General features: G+C 39.4%; 1 protein-coding gene across 3 annotated transcripts in view; it reads right to left on the reverse strand.

The window, feature by feature from the left end:
- Window positions 1-6818: 6818 nt before the first annotated feature.
- csnk1a1 (casein kinase 1, alpha 1) overlaps window positions 6819-20202 on the reverse strand; it is a 52283-nt gene continuing 38899 nt past the window's right edge. For all 3 annotated transcript variants that reach the window (XM_042418329.1, XM_042418326.1, XM_042418330.1), the window contains one exon: window positions 6819-7673. In XM_042418329.1, the coding sequence (XP_042274263.1) occupies window positions 7666-7673 (8 nt within the window). In that variant the 3' untranslated portion in view covers window positions 6819-7665. The remainder of the gene's footprint in view (window positions 7674-20202) is intronic.

A 20202-nucleotide genomic window follows, 5' to 3' on the forward strand; every position in this document is an offset into this window, starting at 1 on the left:
TGTGTGAATCAGGCCTTCATGGTAGAATAGCTGCTAGGAAACCACTGCTAAGGACAGGCAACAAGCAGAAGAGACTTGTTTGGGCTAAAGAACACAAGGAATGGACATTAAACCAGTGGAAATCTGTGCTTTGGTCTGATGAGTCCAAATTTGAGATCTTTGGTTCCAACCACCGTGTCTTTGTGCGACGCAGAAAAGGTGAACGGATGGACTCTACATGCCTGGTTCCCACCGTGAAGCATGGAGGAGGAGGTGTGATGGTGTGGGGGTGCTTTGCTGGTGACACTGTTGGGGATTTATTCCAAATTGAAGGCATACTGAACCAGCATGGCTACCACAGCATCTTGCAGCGGCATGCTATTCCATCCGGTTTGCGTTTAGTTGGACCATCATTTATTTTTCAACAGGACAATGACCCCAAACACACCTCCAGGCTGTGTAAGGGCTATTTGACCAAGAAGGAGAGTGATGGGGTGCTGCGCCAGATGACCTGGCCTCCACAGTCACCGGACCTGAACCCAATCGAGATGGTTTGGGGTGAGCTGGACCGCAGAGTGAAGGCAAAAGGGCCAACAAGTGCTAAGCATCTCTGGGAACTCCTTCAAGACTGTTGGAAGACCATTTCAGGCGACTACCTCTTGAAGCTCATCAAGAGAATGCCAAGAGTGTGCGAAGCAGTAATCAAAGCAAAAGGTGGCTACTTTGAAGAAACTAGAATATAAGACATATTTTCAGTTGTTTCACACTTTTTTGTTAAGTATATAATTCCACATGTGTTAATTCATAGTTTTGATGCCTTCAGTGTGAATCTACAATTTTCATAGTCATGAAAATAAAGAAAACTCTTTGAATGAGAAGGTGTGTCCAAACTTTTGGTCTGTACTGTATTTTTAATAAATTTATCTAAGTTGCTTTTCTAATTTTAATGCACACCTGAAGTGTGCACTGTAAGCTTTATAATGAGGTAAAAGAAAGGGATTACAATAAATATTGGATAATAAATGTGGTCAGAACAGTCATAAGTGAAAGTCTTGTACAGAGAATACCTACAGCTCAGTACAGAAATGATGGACTGTGCTGAGGACAAGGATGTGCTGCAGTAAGCATATTGTCTCATTTCTGGTTGCTGTGTTACTGATAGCAGTTTTGCTGCTCTCAGCTCAGTTAATTTTGCTGTATTCTTCATTACTGTTTCCATTTTAGCTGCTGTACATTTAAATTTCTGCTCAAGCACTCTTTGCTCTCTCCTCCTTTTAATGACTTTCTCGCTAATCCCACAGTTGGTTATATGCTGTTCAGATCTGCTAGTTTAGCTGTTTAGATTAGCAGCTAGTGATGGCTTCTCTCTCCCCCTTTCATTCTCCTGCTCTCTCCTGCTTGGTGTGTCATATGTTTAGCTATTCCTCTCACTCCTTTAGAGATAGTGGTACATGTAATAAATATAGTTTATTTGCCATGTTGGAGGCAAGAATCAGTTCAGACTAACCCTAACTCACCCAAAACCCCATAGAAACTGTCTGCCCCCGACCACTTAAAACAATTAAATCTTAAGTAAACAGAAGAGGAGTTATATATAAAAACCTAATCCACTCCCCCCAGTCATAGTAACACTCACATTCCTTGAGACACTGGCGGAGGAGGTGGAGTTGCAGCTATTTTCAACTCAAGGCTATTAATTAACCCTAGACCTAAACTTAATACCTCATTCGAAAGCTTTGTTCTTAGTCTTTCACACCCAACCTGGAAAACTTTACAGCCAGTTCTACTTGTTATAGTGTACCGTCCTCTGAATTTTTATATGAATTCTCAAACTTCAAATGTAGTCCTTAGTACTGATAAAGCAATTATGGTAGGTGACTTTAATATTCATATGGATGTCGATAATGATAGCCTCAGCACTGTGTTAATCTCATTCTTAGATTCACTTGGCCTCTCTCAGAGTGTAAATAAACCCACTCACTGTTTTAACCACACCCTTGACCTTGTTCTGGCGTATGGCATTGAAACTGAACATTTAATAGTCTTTCCACAGAATCCTATTTTATAGGAAAATTACATAACTTTTGAATTCCTATTACTGGACTACATGCTATTAGACAAAAATGTCTTCACCAGATGTCTGATAGTTCTGTAGCTAAATTTAAGGAAGCGATTCCTTCAGCATTTAATTCAATGCTATGTCTGGATATAACAGAGGACTCTAATGCTAACTTTACTCTCTCCCAAATTGATAATCTCGGTGAGGTTAGCTCCCAAATTTGCAATTTAAAGCAAACATCTCAAAAACTTCAAGGGATATGGCATTCTTCCAAACTGGAGGAATCTTGCTTAGGCTGGTAAATTAGTCTTAAAAGGTCCTCTGTAATGCCAGTGCCACCATCATTAATAGAGGAAAAATAAAAACAGCCCTAGGTTCCTTTTTGGCACTTTGGCCAGGCTGACAAAGTCATAACTCTATTGATCCATGTATTCCTATAGCTCTCAGTAGTAATGACTTCATGAGTTTTCATGACACTTTAATGATAAAATTCTAACTATTAGACACAAAATTCATCACTTCCTGCCCCCAACCAGCACCAATTTATCCTCAAACCTGATATATATTTAGACTTTTTCTCCAATCAACCTTCCCGAATTAACTCAGTGTTTCCTCTATAATGGTACAGGCCTGGCGGGCCGCCAGGCCAACGAGAACCCCTGCCAGGCCAAAAAATATATTTTTTAATTGCCTAAAATAACGCCAAATACCCATTCATTTGCAAATCAATGGCGTTTGGGAGCCTCTAAGCAGCACTGTTTCAAAGCGTGAGTCAAAGTCTGTGTCGTTGCCTGGGAAACTGTAGGTAGCGTAACTCCTCTTAAGGAATAGGGCAGAGCGTAAGCGAGTGAGTAGTTAAGCGAGAGAGCGAGCGTCAGAAAAGTGACGGTGAATGTGACCGGAGCAGAGGAAAAGGTTCACAGTAAAATGTCAATCTGACAGTAAATGTACAGTACAGGCTACAGTGTGTCAGTTAATAAATGCTGCAGCTTGTCAAGATCATGAAAGGTCACATCTGTTGTTTCCCCAACTTCAACGATTTCTTCATCTAAACCATCAACCTGTCTCTTTAATCCCTCTCAACTAGGCTGCTTAAAGAAGTTGTACCCTTAGTTAGAACTTCTTTACTAGATATGATCAATCAGTCTTTTTTAACAGGCTATGTACCACAGTCCTTTAATGTAGCTGTAATTAAACCTCTTCTTAAAAGGACTATTCTTGATCCAGGTGTTAGCCAACTATAGATCTAGATCTAACCTTCCCTTTTTTTCCAAGATCCTTGAAAAGCAGTCACTGATCAGTTGTGTGACTTTTTATTTGAGGATTTTCAGTCAGGATTTAGAGCGCATCATAGCACAGAGAAAGAACTGGTGAAAGTTACAAATGACCTAACTGCATCAGACAAAGGACTTCTCTCTGTACCTTAGTGCTGCATTTGACACCACTGTCCATCACATCATATTACAGACTGGAACATTTAATTGGCATTAAAGGAAATGAATGAAACTGGTTTAAATCCTATTTATCACATCAATTCCAGTTGATACACGTTAATGATGAATCCTCCATGCACGCAGAAGTTTGACACAGTTCCACAAGGTTCTGTGCTTGGACCAATACTAATTACCTCATATATGCTCCTAGAGAGGTAATATTATTAGGAATATTATAAGGAAACTATCCATAAATTTCCATTGTTATTTTCATTATGCTGATGATAACCAATTATATTTATCAATGAAGCCAGATGAAAACAATCATTTGACTTAAGTCCAAGTATGCCTTAAGGACATAAAGCCTTGGATGACCTGCAATTTTCTGCTACTAGACTCAGAAATGACTGAAGTTTTTGTGCCCGATCCCCTTATCGACTCTGGCTGGCATTACCCTGGCTTCCAGCTCCACCATAAGGAAACTGGGAGTTATCTTTGATCAGGTTATGTCCTTTAACTCCCACATAAAACAAATTTCATGGATGGCCTTTTTTCACCTACGTAACATTGCAAAAATCAGGCACATATCGTCTCAAAGATGCAAAAGAACTAGTCCACACATTTGTTACTTCTAGCCTGTATTATTGCAGTTCCCCATTATCAGGCTGCCCCAACAAGTCTCTAAAAACTCTCCAGCTGGTCCAGAATGCAGCTGCACATATACTGACAAAAACTAGCAAACAGATCATTTCTCCCATTTTAGCTTCTCTGCACTGCCTCCCTGTAAAATCCAGAATAGAATTTAAAATCTTTCCCTAACCCATCTACATGCCTGCAATAAAAAGCCTTTCAACTGTGGCGTGCCCCGACATGCAAAAAGGTGTGAGGGCCCAATCATCACTGCTTACAGCTTTAATTATTGTTATTATTGTAGCTGTGCTTCTATGTCCCTCTCTCCCCCTCCCTCTTTCTATTTCAGCCCAACCAGTCAAGGTAGATGGTCACACACCTAGTGCCTAGTTCTGCTTGAGGTTTCTTACCGTTAAAGGGGAGTTTTTCCCTTGCTGCTGTCACCATGTGCTTGCTCATGGGGAAATGTTGGGTCCCTGTACATAAAAAGTACGGTCTAGACGTGCTCTATGTGAAAATTGTCCTGAGATAACTTCTGTTTTGGTGCTATATAAATAAAACTTGACTGTGATGTGGATGAGTCAACAACACTCCTGTACAGATGATCAGTAACATCGATAATGTTATATTACAGGGATAGTAATAACCAGGTTATGTTCTATAAAATATCCTTATAAAGTATTTACAATCAGAAAAGTCTTAACAGGAACTAGAAAATAAAACACTACCTGAAAGATGATGTTGATGACATGACAGAATAGGTGAGTGAAGTTGAATAGTTACATTTAAAATGAAGTATCAAAAAATTATGAGAATTGTAAGAAAATATTCTAATGAAAAGATCGAGTCTTTCAGGGACGCAAGTGGACATGTCACCTAACACACCAAAATGTCCAGAAATGGCCTTGATCACAGCTGTCAATCAACACCCACAAAGCAGAGCTACTGTAAGTCTTCTACTCCTATTTAATAGAGCAATCATTTCCAAAATGACCACCAGCACACTTTTTTTTTTCATGAATTTAGCAATTGAGACCTTAAAGACTTGTAAAAAAACAAAAACAAAACTGATTTACTCTTTCTAGAGAGAAGTTTGGGCTTTATTAATTTAAGTCAGCTGGAGCCAGCATCTAGTGGCTGTTTGAGGCATTGCACTTTAAGGTACTTCCGCATTGGCTTCAGCCTTGAGCCACGGTAGTTGCTGTTTGAGTGCAATAATGATTTGTTTTAATAGTTTTTGGACCACTATGGAGCTTCATGGCTGTGACAACCCTCCCACTGTCTAGGAGGCTGCTTTCTGGCAATTGGTGGACAGTGGAGGGTCTTCAAATGATTTAGTTTATCCAGGCCTTGCAGGCTATAAAAGCTGGCTATGTTCTCACTCTTTCAATTTTCTGCAGCTGGCATGCATCACCGTCTCTTCTGCCATTTGCACCTTGTTGTACACACTCTACAGTTTGTATTAGTTTTAGTATGTTACATTTTTATATACTACAGTAAAATATACTACTGCATGGACGCCCTCCTCGTCACATTCCTTGAGCCAGTTTGTGACAATAGCACATTGGAATAAGATATATCAGGCTTTGGATACACACACAATACTTGTTGGTAGATCAGTTTATTGTTGGTTTGGCTATGAGTTTTGATGACAGACAAAAAAATCACCAGACTTATCCTTTAATGATCATCACTGCAGTCTCATGACATCAGGACCATCACTTTTGTGTTCAAGTTGAAGTAGTGGATAACTACTGCAGGATAACGGTGTTGTGTTGATTGACCAAATTGAAGTCAGCACCTGTTGCCTGCAAACCCTTCATCTAACCACTTAACTGTGGCTGCTGTCCTTTTACTAGGCCTCCAAAAAGAGGAGTTATATGACTCAGCACGACCACATGGACACACTTATTGTGATACAAAGATGGGTCATGCTTTAGGTGCTTTGCAAGTTCAGTTTCATCTATTTAAAAACAGGCATCAAGAGCAGAAACAGCAATCTGAAGTGATGGCATTATTTTATGAGTGAAATTCCTTTTTCTTGACTTATTCTATGATTATCACCCATTTCAATTGTTTAAATAAACCTTCAAGAACATACAAATTGCATTGTATATTTATGATATATCAATATTGTTCAATGACATCTCTTGAGTGTAAATTAAGGAAACTGCTTTTAAGTTGCATCCCTATACTCTTTCTAGCTTTGAACAACTCGGGATAAATGGAAGAGCAGAGGGCTCTGTCTGGATTCATTCTATGTATTTCCACTGTTTTTATTTTTGTTGCCATTCATGCAGAATAATGGACCTGCTTTGGGTACAACACACTCAACTAGAAATGTTTAAGATGTTCCCACAATAAAATTAAGGATTAATTTGTGGGTTTATGTACTTGGACTGTATAATGTTGAGTACTGCATGTTCAGCCAGTGCGATGGCAGCAGATTAAGAGGAACAAAACTCTACACACGAGCAGTAGAAGAGAAAGGGCATTAGAAAACATTTTTTCTTCAAACTACACATGTATATTGTACAAGTGCAAATGGTGTGGAAATGAATATGTTATGACTTTTATGTTATTGGCAATGTCATTATTTGTACAACCTGAGAATATTAGAGTCAGTGAGTGTTCAGGCAGAATCATACACATTATGTTTCACATTTTCTTCTGAGTTTTCATTGTGTAAGAGGTTGATAATGACTTGTTCTTGGAGGTCTGAGTTATGTAATGTTTTTATTGGTATTTCTGGAGAAGACCATAGGTTTTACAACAGATTTAATAATAATAATTCAGAGCTCTAAAGAGAGGGAGAGAGCCACAGTATCATTCTACCATTGACTGTTGCCATCGGCTGCTTATATTGTCAACAGGCAAACTCCTAATCACCATAGGAAAACAAAAAAAGAAAAAAAGAAATCCAACATTTTTGATTTTTTTTAGTAAATAACATCCAGGTTTGCATCATTCAATTTTTTCAGAAAAAAAAGGGAAACAGTTCTCAGGTTTACATGTTTTTAACATTTGCTTGATAAAAGGAGGGAGTGAAATAATTAAGGAGTGAAGGGGGGAAGAGATGTTTTGAGAGGTTTCCACTGGGAGAGAAAAACAGAGGGTCAGCTGACTATCATCATAACTTCAGTTTCCAAAGAAACCTTACAAAAAGTCAACACTGAAAAGGAGGACAGAGACAGGGATGGATGGATGAGGGTGTGTGTGAGAGTGTGTGTGTGTGTGTGTGTGTGTGTGTGTGAGAGAGTGTGTGTGTGTGTGCGTGTGTGTGTGTGTGTGTCAGGGTTGGGGGCAGGGGCTACAGCCTCCACATCCAAAAAACCTGCTTTTTCATTCTTCTTTTCTTTTGGAGTGGAGAGTTTTATTATATATACACATGAATATATAGATAACACAGCAGACAAAGGCGTGTGTAAATCTATACATTACCATTACATAGATAGTTATTATGGAAGGAGAGACACAGACTTTCTGTTTGTCGCTTGTCCAGGAAGAGAGACTTGTTGGTCCTGGTCACCAACGCTTCTGCAGGTCTGCTCAGGCAGAGACCACTCAGAAACCTACAGACACACAGAAACACAGGCAGTATCATTACCACAATGTTCAGAAGCCCACAGACAGTGGCAACAGAGAAATGCTGGCTCAACAGCCACACAGCCACTCAATCTGTGTTGCTCACCAGCAGGGTACGGTCTAAAAGCAGGTCAGCAGTGAAGAACAGGAAATACCAGGAAGGGAGAAATTATAGATTAAAGAATAGGACAGGTCTCTCTAAAGGCAGCCGGCTTTAAGAAAATACCATGGGCCATAACAAAGTGCAGTATCCTAGCAACACCATTATTAACATCATAGTTTGATTAACATCAGAAAGTTTGAGGATTCAGAAACATTTAAAAACACAAGTTATGCCATGTAAAATGAAGAAGAAATACTTAAGATTCTGCACTATTTCTACATCAGCAAGCAAATTTTAGCAAATTTGTGGCATTGACCAAATTAGCCCCTTTGTACAAAAGGTCAGATTTCCTGGACTTGTGTCCCTTCCATTGTGGCAGCACTTCACAAAACAGATGGCATCAGGAGAAAGGACAGGAAATTAAAGCGTGATTGCAAATTGGTCTTCCAAATAGACAGTGACCCCAAGCGTACTTCGAAAGTTCCTCCAGCTCCTCCAAACACACACACAGTCTCATGGAGACTTATTCTAATCTTAACTATAACCACCACATGCCTGACCCTAACCCTTACCCTTGGTCAGAAGGTCGGTAGTTCAATCCCCAGCTCCTCCAGGTGCCCACATGTCAAATTGTCCTTGGGCAAGATACTGAACTGAAATTGCTTCAGATGACTGTGTGTGTGTGTGTGTGTGTGTGTGTGTGTGTGTGTGTGAAAGGGTGAGCCCACAATTCATTGTATCTGTGCTGCTTAATAATAGCCCATAAAAAATTCTGATTTGCCTACGTCAAAATCAAAAGATTCAGATTTAACAGTGTTTCGGGGAAGCTTCTATTTCAGATTTTATCCACTAGATGGTGTGATTGTTAATTGATTGTTGGAGTTATAAGCAGTGTCGCAAAGTTGGAGGAGCTATTTTTCCCACAGACATTGGGCTTCATTCACATTTGTGCATAGGCACAAATCTGTGCTCAAACTGTGCGTATGAACGTTTTAAGTACAAATGCAGAATTCATCAATATGTTCTTACCTGAATTTGTTCTTACTCTGCTCCCAAATTTAGAACTGCCTTAGACCATGTGTATGCACAAATCATAAACGTCCCACGGTCTTCAATGGTGTATTGCTCTTCATTTCAGAGCATTTCTTGCGTTTTTATGCTTCCAAATTTACTTTTTATTTTTTTAAATTCTTTTTTGACCGACTGAGTATATTTAAAGCAACATTTAAAATGGAAAACTGTCTGGAACATGTATACTCCATGTATTGAATGAAATGAATTTTCTCAATAAAGCTGGAAAAAAAGTCACACTTTGAAAGGAAGAAGGCCCCGTCTGCTCCCGTCTGCATCAGTGGAAGTACTGTGGAGATCTTGAACACTTACAAATAGCTGGGCATTCATCTGAATGACAAACTGGAATGGTCAACCAACACTGAGGCCATTTACAAGAAGGGCATGAGCTGGCTCTACTTTTCGAGAAAGCTCAGATCTTTTAATGTGTGTCATAAGATGCTCAACATTTTCTATCAGTCTGTTGTGGCCAGCACCATCTTCTTTGCCGTGGTGTGCTGGGGAGGTGGCATCAAGTGCCGTCAGACATTACAATTCATCTGACTTTGCCAAGCCCAGTGACATCACACTGTCTGTGGATTAACTTTGACCTGACTCTTAACTTGATGAGAATTTATTTATTCACTCACTCACCTGCTTTTTTAATCATCATAGCCTCTGTGTTTGTATTCGTTGTGTTTTTACTGTGTTTTAATGCCTTACTTGTATTTTCATGTATTTTTGTCATCTGTCACGGCTGCTATGACAATGCAATTTCCCTTTGGGGATTAATAAAGTTTTCTATCTATCTATGTATCTATTAATGACCCACTTATATAGCAAAGACTAGTGGCAACAGGAAGTAAGCCTTATGTTACAAACTTCCTTTGATTTACACACATTTAAAGTGTGTTGTCCACATTTGATATGCAGTAACATAATGACATGCTGCTGTAAGCGTACTGTGTCATTTCCGGTTGCCCACTGTGTTACTGATAGCGTTTTTGCTGCTCTCAACTCAGTTAATTTTGCTATATTCTTCTTTACTGTGGATAATTACCTGCTGTACATTTAAACTTATATTAGTTCTGCTCAAGCACTCTTAGCTCTCTACTCCTTTTAGCAACTTTTCTTGCTAATCCCACAGTTGTTTTAGCTTAGCAGTTAGCTTAGCTAAGCAGTTAGCGGTGGCTTCTCGCTCTCCCTCTCACTCTCCTGTTCTCACTTGCTCGGTGTGTCATATGTTTAGTTATTCCTCTGCCTCCTTTAGTGATAATGATACATGTAATAAATGTAGTTTATTTGCAGTGTTGGAGGTGAGGCTCAGTTAATTGGAAGCACGGCTCCGCACCATGGAAAACCAACCATTAGCTAATATAGTTAGCCAACCCCCAGTAGCCAGTGGGGGCTGACCTAGCGTAGCTCCTACTCCCCCGGTAGCTCCCAAGCAGCCGGGAAGCCAGGGTGGCTGGGTGACTGTCCGATGACGCCCTAAGCAGAAGCCCAAAGTTCACCATCAACCAGTTCATGTTTCTAACAGGTTCTCCCCACTCAGAAACACACCTGCTGATAAACCAACTCTTGGCAGCTCCATAGTGAGAAACATGAAGTTAGCGACACTGGTGACCATTGTCAAATGCGTTCCTGGGGCCACATCGGGCGACACAGAATCAAATTTAAAACTGCTGGCTAAGGATTAGCATAAATATGGTATGACTGTTACTCACATCTGCGGGAATGACTCCTGATTACGCCAATCACCAAAATGAATGTTGAGTTGATTTGTACGTATACAAAGACATGTCGGATTTGTAGTTTTCTCTGGGCCCCTGCCTAATCTGACCAGTGATGACATATATGATGTGATCATTTAACCACTAGCTGTCAAGGTGGTGTCCAGCAAATGACGTGGGCTTCATGGGCAACTGGCAGACTTTCTGAGGAAGACCTGGTCTGATTAGGAGATGGCATACATCCTACTTTGGATCGAGCAGCTCTCATATCTAGAAATATGGCTGAGTTTATTAATAGACCAAAACCATGACAACCCAGAGTTGAGACCAGGAGGAAGAGCTGCAGTTCTACACACTTCTCTGTGCTTAATTAGAGCAGTTACCCACCCACAACCACATAGAAACCGTGTATGTCCCCCAACCACTTAAATCAGTTAAATCTAAAGTAATCAGAAGAGGATTCATTCATAAAAATCTAATAAAAAATTAACACCACCTCTGCAATAGTACAACAAAATAGGAGAATTAAATATTGACCCTTAAACATTAGATCTGTCATGTAAAGCCATATTAGTAAACAACCTAATCTCGGATTATCATATTGATTTTATTTTGTCTTACTGAAACCTGGCATGTCATGAAGAATATGTTAACCTAAATGAATCAACTCCCCCCAGTCATATTAATACTCACATTCCTCAAGACACTGGCCAATGAGGTGGAGTTGCACCCATTTCCAACTCAAGCCTAATTATCAACCCTAGACCTAAATTTTATTACAACTCATTTGAAGGCCTCGTTCTTAGTCTTTCACACCAACCTGGAAAACTACAGCCAATTCTATTTGTTATAGTGTACCATCCTCCTGGCCCATACCATACTGTTTATCTCATTATTAGACTCAATTGGCTTCTCTCAGAGTGTAAATAAACCCACTCACTGTCTTAACCACACCCTCAACCTTGTTCTGACTTATGGCACTGAAATTGAACATTTAATTGTTTTTCCACAAAGTCCTATTTTATCAGACCATTACTTACTAACTTTTGAATTCCAATTACTGGACTACACACCGTTGGAAAAAACTCCTTCATGCAACATCCGATATTCATGAAGGTGCATATACCTTTCAGCTGACCTCTACTTAATATGTTGCTGCATTAATGACCCTCTTCTGTAGCACCACCTACTGACAACTGGAAATTTAGCCTTATGTGACTAAAATCATCCCATTCAAATGAAATTTGGGGTGGGGTCTGCACTTGAAATATAGCAACATGAAGTATAATTAGTTATCCACTACATGATAGTGCTGTAGCTAAATTAAAGGGAGCAGTTCCATCAGTACTGAATCCAATGCCATGTCTCAATACAACAAAGGTCTCTGTGCTAACTTTAGCAGATTAGATTGTGTCGCTGGCTCAATGTGAATGCAACTTGACTCCATCGCCCCTTTGAAAAAGATAAACATTAATTAAACAAACTCCCAAACCCGAAAATTAAAGCAGACTTCGTGAAAGTTTTAAAGGATCTGGCGTTCCACCAAACTGGAAGAATTTCACTTAGTCTGGCAAGATAGTCTTAAAACATATAGGAAGGCCATCTGTAATGCCGCCTATTACTCATCATTAGCAGAGGAGAATAAAAACAGCCCTAGGTTCCTTTTCATTACTTTGGCCAGGCTAACAAAGTCATAACTCTATTGATCCATGTATTCCTATAGCTCTCAGTAGTAACGACTTCATAAGCTACTTTAATGATAAAATTCTATTAGAGACAACATTCATCGCCTCCTGCCCTCAACAGGCACCGATTCATCCCCAGACACTGGAACCTTAGAAACAGCTGTAAAACCTGATATATATTTAGACTGTTTTTCTCCAATTGACCTCCCTGCACTAACTTCAACGATTTCTTCATCTAAACCATCAACCTGTCCCTTTAGATCCCATCACGACTAGGCTGCTTAAGGAAGTCTTACCCTTAGTTAGCACTTCTTTACTAGATATGATCAATCTGTCTTTAGGAACAGGATATGTACCACAGTCCTTTGAAGAGCTGTAATTAAACCTCTTCTTAAAAAGCCTACTCTTGATACAGGCATTTTAGCCAACTATAGACCTATATCTAACCTTCCCTTTCTCTCAAAGATCGTTGAGAAAGCAGTTGCCAATCAGTTGTGTGACTTCTACATTACGATAGTTTATTTGAGGATTTTCAGTCAGGATATACATTAAAGCACATAGACAGCATTGGTAAAAGTTACAAATGATCTCCTCACTGCATCAAAGGACTTCTCTCTGTACTTGTCTTGTTAGAACTTAGTGCCACATTTGATCATCACATCCTATTACAGAGACTGGAACATTTAACTGGCATTACAGGAACTGCAATTAAGCTGGTTTAAATCCTATTTATCAGATGGATTTCAATTTGTACATGTTATTGATGAATCCTCCATGCACACAAAAGTTAGACACAGAGTTCCACAAGGTTCTGTGCTTGGACCAATACTATTCACCTTATAGATGCTTCCTTTAGGTAATATTATTCGGAAACACTCCATAAATTTTCATTGTTAGGCAGATGACATCCAATTATATTTATCAATGAAGCCAGATGAATACAATCAATTAACTAAACTCCAAGCATGCCTCAAGCACATACATTAAGACCTGGATGACCTGCAATTTTCTGCTACTAAAACCGAAGTTATCATCAAACATCACATTATCTAATGATATAGCTATTCTGGATGGCATTACCCTGGCCTCCAGCTCCACTGTAAGAAATCTGGGAGTTATCTTTGATCAGGTTATGTCCTTTAACTCCCACATAAAACATATTTCAAGGACTGCCTTTTTTCACTTAAGTAATATTGCAAAAATCAGGCACATCCTGTCTCAAAAAGATGCTGAAACACTAGTCCACGCATTTGTTACGTCTAAGCTGGAATATTGCAATTCCTTATTATCAGGCTGCCCTAACAAGTCTCTAAAGAGTCTCCAGCTGGTCTAGAATGCAGTTCCACATGTACTGACAAAAACTAGAAAAAGAGATCATATTTCTCCCATTTTAGCTTCTCTGCACTGGCTCCCTGTAAAATCCAGAATAAAATCCTGCACCTCACCTACAAAGCCCTTAATAGTCAGGCACCATCATATCTTAAAGAGCTCATAGTGCCCTATTATCCCACTAGAACAATGCGTTCCCAGGTTGCAGGCGTGGTTCCTAGAGTCTCCCAAAGCCTTCAGCTATCAGGTCCCTCTCCTGTGGAACCATCTTCAAGATTCAGTATGGGGGCAAACATTCTCTCTGTGTTTAAGAGTAGGCTTAAAACTTTCCTATTTGATTAAGCTTATAGTTAGGGCCTGCAAAGGCTTGCCTTGGATCAGTCCTCAGTTATGATGCTATAGGCCTAGACTGCTGGGGGACTTCGCATGATGCTCTGAGTAACTCTCTTCTCCTCCTCCTCTCCATCTGTACGCATTCATGTACAATTAATGCATGTTACTAACTTGGATTCTTCCCTGGAGTTTTTGTGCTTTCTCGTCTCAGGAAAATCTGGAGTCTGGGTTGGGGACAATGAGGGGCATGGCTGGGGAGATGGTGGCGTGGTCCTATGGGTGTCCTGCCTCAACACCTTCTCCTGCTAATATTGCTATTATTATTACTAGTCACATCTCTATTATCATCATCGTTGTTATTGTCATTATCTTTATTATGCTTGTCTGTGCTTCTCTCCCCCCTCTCCCTCCTTCTTTCTCTCTCAACGTAACCCGTCAAGACAGATGGCCGCCCACCTAGAGCCTGCTGCTTGAGGTTTCTACCCGTTAAAAGGGGAGTTTTTCCCCTTACTGCTGTCCCCAAGTACTCACTCATGGGGGAATTGTTGTGTCTTTGTAAATTACAGAGTATGATCTGTTCTATGTGAAAAGTGCCCTGACATAACTTTTGTTATGATTTGGCGCTACATCATAAAATTGAATTGAAATTAATTTCGTTTGTGTTTTCTAACACCACATAGTCGACACAGGAAATGATAGTTATCTCCTATATGCATGTCCAATATTCAGAAAAATGTATATCTGTGTCTGTTGCCCTCTGTAAAAATGTATTACTGCATCGTGTTGCTCCACAATAACAACACTGACTGCAGTGTGCCTTGACGTGCACAAAGTTGTGAGGGCCCGATCATTGCTGCTTGCAACTTAAATAATAATAATAATAATAATAATAACAATAATTATAATAATACTATACTTATAATACTACTATTATTATTACTATTCTAGTGCTTCATTGCATTTTTGAATGAATATTGGCACACATGTCAGAACTGGTGAAAACGCACGGGCATATAGGGATAAAGTTGCTTTGATGTTCATGAAATTTGGTGATCATTACTCTCATCATTCTAGACATAACACTTTCTCTTCGCCCGACAGGAAGTCATCCATTTTGGATTGTGTGTGTCAATTTTCATTTTATGAACTCTTGTTTGAGGCCTTTAGGATGCACAAAAACTCATGAAACTTTGCACCCATGTTGGAAGTAGTACATATTTCAGTTTGATATCACGATGGAGCATGTTGGCTCTATAGTGCAGTGTAGTCTATAGTCTGGCAAAATGGCTCGACAGTGCCCCCTTAAAAATTTCAGTCAAAGCCCCCACCTTTAAATTTGACATAGATGTACAAAACTTAGATTAGTAGCAAATGTAACATCTCAAAACTTTAAAAAAAAGCATCTTGGGGCCATACCTTAAGTCTAACATGAAGTCAGCCATTTTGAATTTGCTTTGTTTGAATTTGTGCAATTTTTTTGCAAAGTGAACCCATTTATAGGTGTTGTACTTGATCAAACTCTTACAGAATTAACCCCAGAAACTTCAAATTTGGTAAGTGACATCTAAGTCATAATTTTGCATACACCACATGAAAGCATGGATCCAACCTGCCTTGTATCTACAGTTGAGGCTGGTGGTGGTGCATTGGTGTGAGGGACATTTTCTTGGCACACTTAGTGTCACTTGAGCATTGTTTAAATGCCACAGCCTACCTGAGTATAGTTGTTGACCATGACCATCCCTATATGACCACAGTGTACCCAACTTCTAATGGCTACTTCCAGCAGGATAACACACCATGTCACAAAAGCTCAAATCATCTCAAACTGGTTTCTTGAACATGACAATGAGTTCACTGTACTCAAATTGACTCCAAAGTCTTCAGATCCCAATAGAGTACCTTTGGGATTTGGTGGAACAAGAGCAACATGGATGTGTAGCCAACAAATTTGCAGCAACTGTGTGATGCCATCATGTAAATATGGACCAAAATCTCTGAGGAATGTTTCCTGCACCTTGTTGACCCATGCCACTAAGAATTAACGCAGTTCTGAAGGGAAAAGGGGTCGACCAGTACTAGCAAGGTGTTCCTAATAAAGTGTGCAGTGAGGGTATGTAAGTTACGTTTTTGTTAAACTCAATAAAGATGTTGGGGAAAAAAGGAAGTGATGTATAGTTACAACTTCTTGTTGCCTCACCCTGAACAATGTTTCTAATCATTTCCATGTGTTTGCATATTTTAAACCCCACTGCACACTTGTTCCAATTTAAAAAAAAACAAAACAAAAAAAACAAAACAAACAAAAACAACTTTACAAACAGTGCTCAATATGATTGATTCAGACGCTGCCTTTGTCATTCCTTAAGTGATCAAAGCAAACATTCAGCATTTGCCATCACAAATCACATGAACATATAACATGGAAAATATTAATAAAATAATAGAGAGCTGTTATGCTATGAACAGATTGCAAAAGGCAAAACAGGAACAGGACAGGGAGGTCAGGGAGAACAGGAGCAACATGCCCTTAGTAACCAAGGACATGGATTTCAGAATGAAACAGGTTTTTCACAAACCTGTCTAAAGACAAAAAGAACATCCTTAGAAGTTATTGTGATTTTGATCAGACTCACAGTTTCCAGTTTTTCTGAATCCACCTTTTTAGTCCTCAGCTCAGTTCCAGTAACATTTTTGTGATGTCACAAGTGTCACATTAGTACTTTTAAGACCTAATTATAGCAGTAACAAAATAATTTACCAGAAGCCACATTTTAAGTATTTCATTGTCCAAAAATATATTATCAGTAATTCAATATATGTGCCCTATGACTGTTTATTAACAGTGTACTGACAGAGAAGTCAAGTGAAAATGAAAATTTATGTAGTTGTTTAAGTTTGTCAGAGGGTAGTGAAAAGCTTTTAAATGTGGATTCACACTACTGAAGGTTGAGTTCTCTCCAAAATTAGTACATTATTGTCAGTTTTACATGTTGCCCTTTTACCCTATCCTTGAGTTTAAAGGCCAATTCATAGTTCCTGCTGCAGACTTGCAGGTGGACCGCGAATGGAGTTCCATACATACTGTGATTGGGGGTCTGTGGACATGTTCCACCTGTGCACTAGTAAAGGTTGCCCACAAGCGGTGATAACTTTCCAGAGCTGTAAAATCTAGTCAATGAATATTACAAACCACTGTGCAGCGTTTTCCTGATAAGCCTTTAAACACAATAATATGTTACTCCAACCGGACTTGCTGGATCGTATTTCACTGTCTCACCCATACTTTAAACAGCATGCCCACACCAACACAGTCCCTTGTAGTGTTTTATACAGGGTTTTCAGTCTGAATGCAGCTGAGGAGTTCCTTTATGTTACAGAATAACAAGTCAAAAAAAAGAAGAATGGTGTGAGCAACAGCTTAATGAGAATTGGAATACAGTACACAAAACAGCCATCCTTGTCTGCTTTTCTAGCGCATGTGCAGTTGGCCCACTTGCAGTGCGTGCAGTCCACAACTCGTGGACATGGGCAGATGATGTACACAGACATGCTACACAGACACATACACTGACTATAAGGTTGCGGTTTCATAAGGATCCGTTTTTGTTCAGTACTATGCTCTTTTTTAATTTAAAAAAAAAAAAAAAAAAAAAAAAAAAAAAAAAAAAATCACACTCCATTCAGAAAACAGGTAAAGGATTATGAATGTGTTAGGTGGAGGTAGAAATGTGACTGTCAGAACTACTGTCTGCTAATGAGCCTTTGGCCTCAGGTCAAGTGTGCTTGTCAGACAAGGTGTTGTTATACATGCCTACAGCAAACTTGCAGTCTTCTAGAAAAGATGGTTAGATTGTCCAACAAGGCAAGAGCAGTCAGGACCAGCAAGACAGAAGTGGGTCATGTGACCCTCACCCTGCACCCCCGTTGACGGGTAGTGGTCTTTCCAGAGACCAAGAAGTTTGCTCCACAAAGCTGAACAAAAGTGATACAGAATATATTCAGCTTGGTTTTACTGACACTGAGCACAAAAAGAAAAGAAATGAAGTGAAGTGCTGGCTTGGCTTGAAACCTAGCTTGATAACAACTTTTCTTGTTTGTTTTTAAGCCCTATTGTCACTTTCTGCAATGCTTCTTATTTGATTGAGCTTCAAGTCTCCGTTGTGGTTATGTTATTTCAGTTTTCATTTTGTGAAGGGGCAGTAGTGGTTAGCCCTATCTCATCATAACAAGAAGGCTGTGAGTTTGAATCCATGACAGGTGGAATGGATGGATGTACTGAGTGGGTGTTAAGTTGGTCATTGTGTGGACTGTTATCTGATGTCTAAATCATATTATAATAATATTATATTTTTCATTATATTATGTCAACTATATTCAGTAGGTTCACAAAGCTTGGTTACAAATAGCCCTTACAAACAGACAGAATGACCGCTTCATGGGACAACACATCATCTGACCTGGCTTCGCAAACCACCGCACAACCAGGACTGGACCCTTGGCTTTTGTGGACTCTAGAGATGAGAATGTCAAGTAATGTTATTGATTTTTTAAGACATTATCTCTAACCAACCTACATTCAGTCACATTGATATGTTTGATTAATTCATTCCTTCATACAGGCTGCCATCTACCCCTGTAATGTACCTATAAAATACAACGACAAGTCTTACTGTGTATGTTAATTTCCTAAGTCAAGTCAGCACTGTTCCACCTCTGAGTTTTAAGTGATGTAATTAACCATGTCCAATCTAACGTGGATAGACAAAATGACTCAGGTGTTGTAGAATTGTGGCAGGTGCATATGAGCTGGTACACAAAACAGATGTCATATCAGTTGTATGGTCATGCTTTTTCTTCTGTCACCACAATGCAGGACAAAACTAGGCTAAATGGAATTACTGTTGGAAAATGGTGGAGTGGCGCAGCCTCTCAGTGCAGTGTTTGTGTGATGGGTGTGCAGGGGAGAGATAGAGAGAGAGGGAGTCTGTCCCCAGGACAGGCAGGTGTGTTAGCTGTCAAAGCAGATTAGGTTAGCAGTAAACCATGAGTGGAACAGTTCAGTATGAGCTAATTTGTCAGAAAATAAATGCTACAGCTACTCTAGAACCAAACATAGTTCTTGAGTTTTGTTTATCAGTAACTGAGGACAGTGATATGGTTATCCCTGACATTAGCTACAACTTTGCCCCATAAAAGTGAAGCAGTCTCCCCTGTGCTGCCTGACCATAGTCTGGAGATTAAGTAGGTTGTGTCAGATGAAGCAGTCTCACACAACGTTTTGTTGAAATATCACTATACCATGAAATATTCTGCTGATAGAATACTGAGATAACAGAAGTCATTCAAGTGTTATTCAAATATATTTATATTACTTGCCTTCATAGTCACAACAGATTTTAAACAGAGCCCATTTTACTTTGACTTTCCTGTTTTGGTTAATATATCTAAGTGCATTTTCAAACCTATGCTTTGTTTGCTCTGGTACGAATCAGTGGATAAGTCAGTAAACTTGGTGCATTTTCTTCTTGGTTCAGCTTCTTTTCACACAGAAAAATCCATGCAAACCAAAATGCATCACTACAACCCACGCAAGAATTTTCACTCCGCTGATTGGTCAGATGAGCCTGGAGCAAGAGCAAGAACATTAACACAGGAAGTAATGTTCGCAATTTTGTTGCGTTAGTCTCTGGCTATTTACTAGAAACTGCTGGTTTCACTTATCCGCATGCGAAGCACTTAGCTCAAACTTGCAGAGTACGCATAGTAATTGGGGTCGCATCCCATTCCCCACCACAATCGCACCAAGGCAGAAAACAAACCAGAGTACGATTCAACTGGACTTAACAGCGCATGTCCAAAGCCATAAAGTGTTGAATGTGTACTGAATGTTAAATGTTTGTCCTGTCATAACCCATGATTTTCTGTTTATTATTCAGTATGAAGAATTAAAAAAGTAGAGGAAGAATTAATAAAAAGATCCACTGTGAGGGTGGAGAATCTTGTGCACAGGTGTGTGTAATGAGATATAATTATTATTAATTATTAATTATATATTTTTTTACCAAAGTAAATGTAACAATTTAACATGATATTGATTTGAGGTGACATTACCCAGCCCTATAAGTATCTAAGCTACATAAAACAGACAAATTAGTCAAAGCTGAGTACTTTTATATCTTAAAACATGTCTTCTGTAGACAGTGACGTGTGGGCAGACACTGAGGTTCATCAAAACTGACGAAGAAATGTTACATACTCAAGCCTGGAGAAATGTAGATGG

This window comes from Thunnus maccoyii, chromosome 8, assembly GCF_910596095.1.
Source record: "Thunnus maccoyii chromosome 8, fThuMac1.1, whole genome shotgun sequence".
Lineage (NCBI taxonomy): Eukaryota > Metazoa > Chordata > Actinopteri > Scombriformes > Scombridae > Thunnus > Thunnus maccoyii.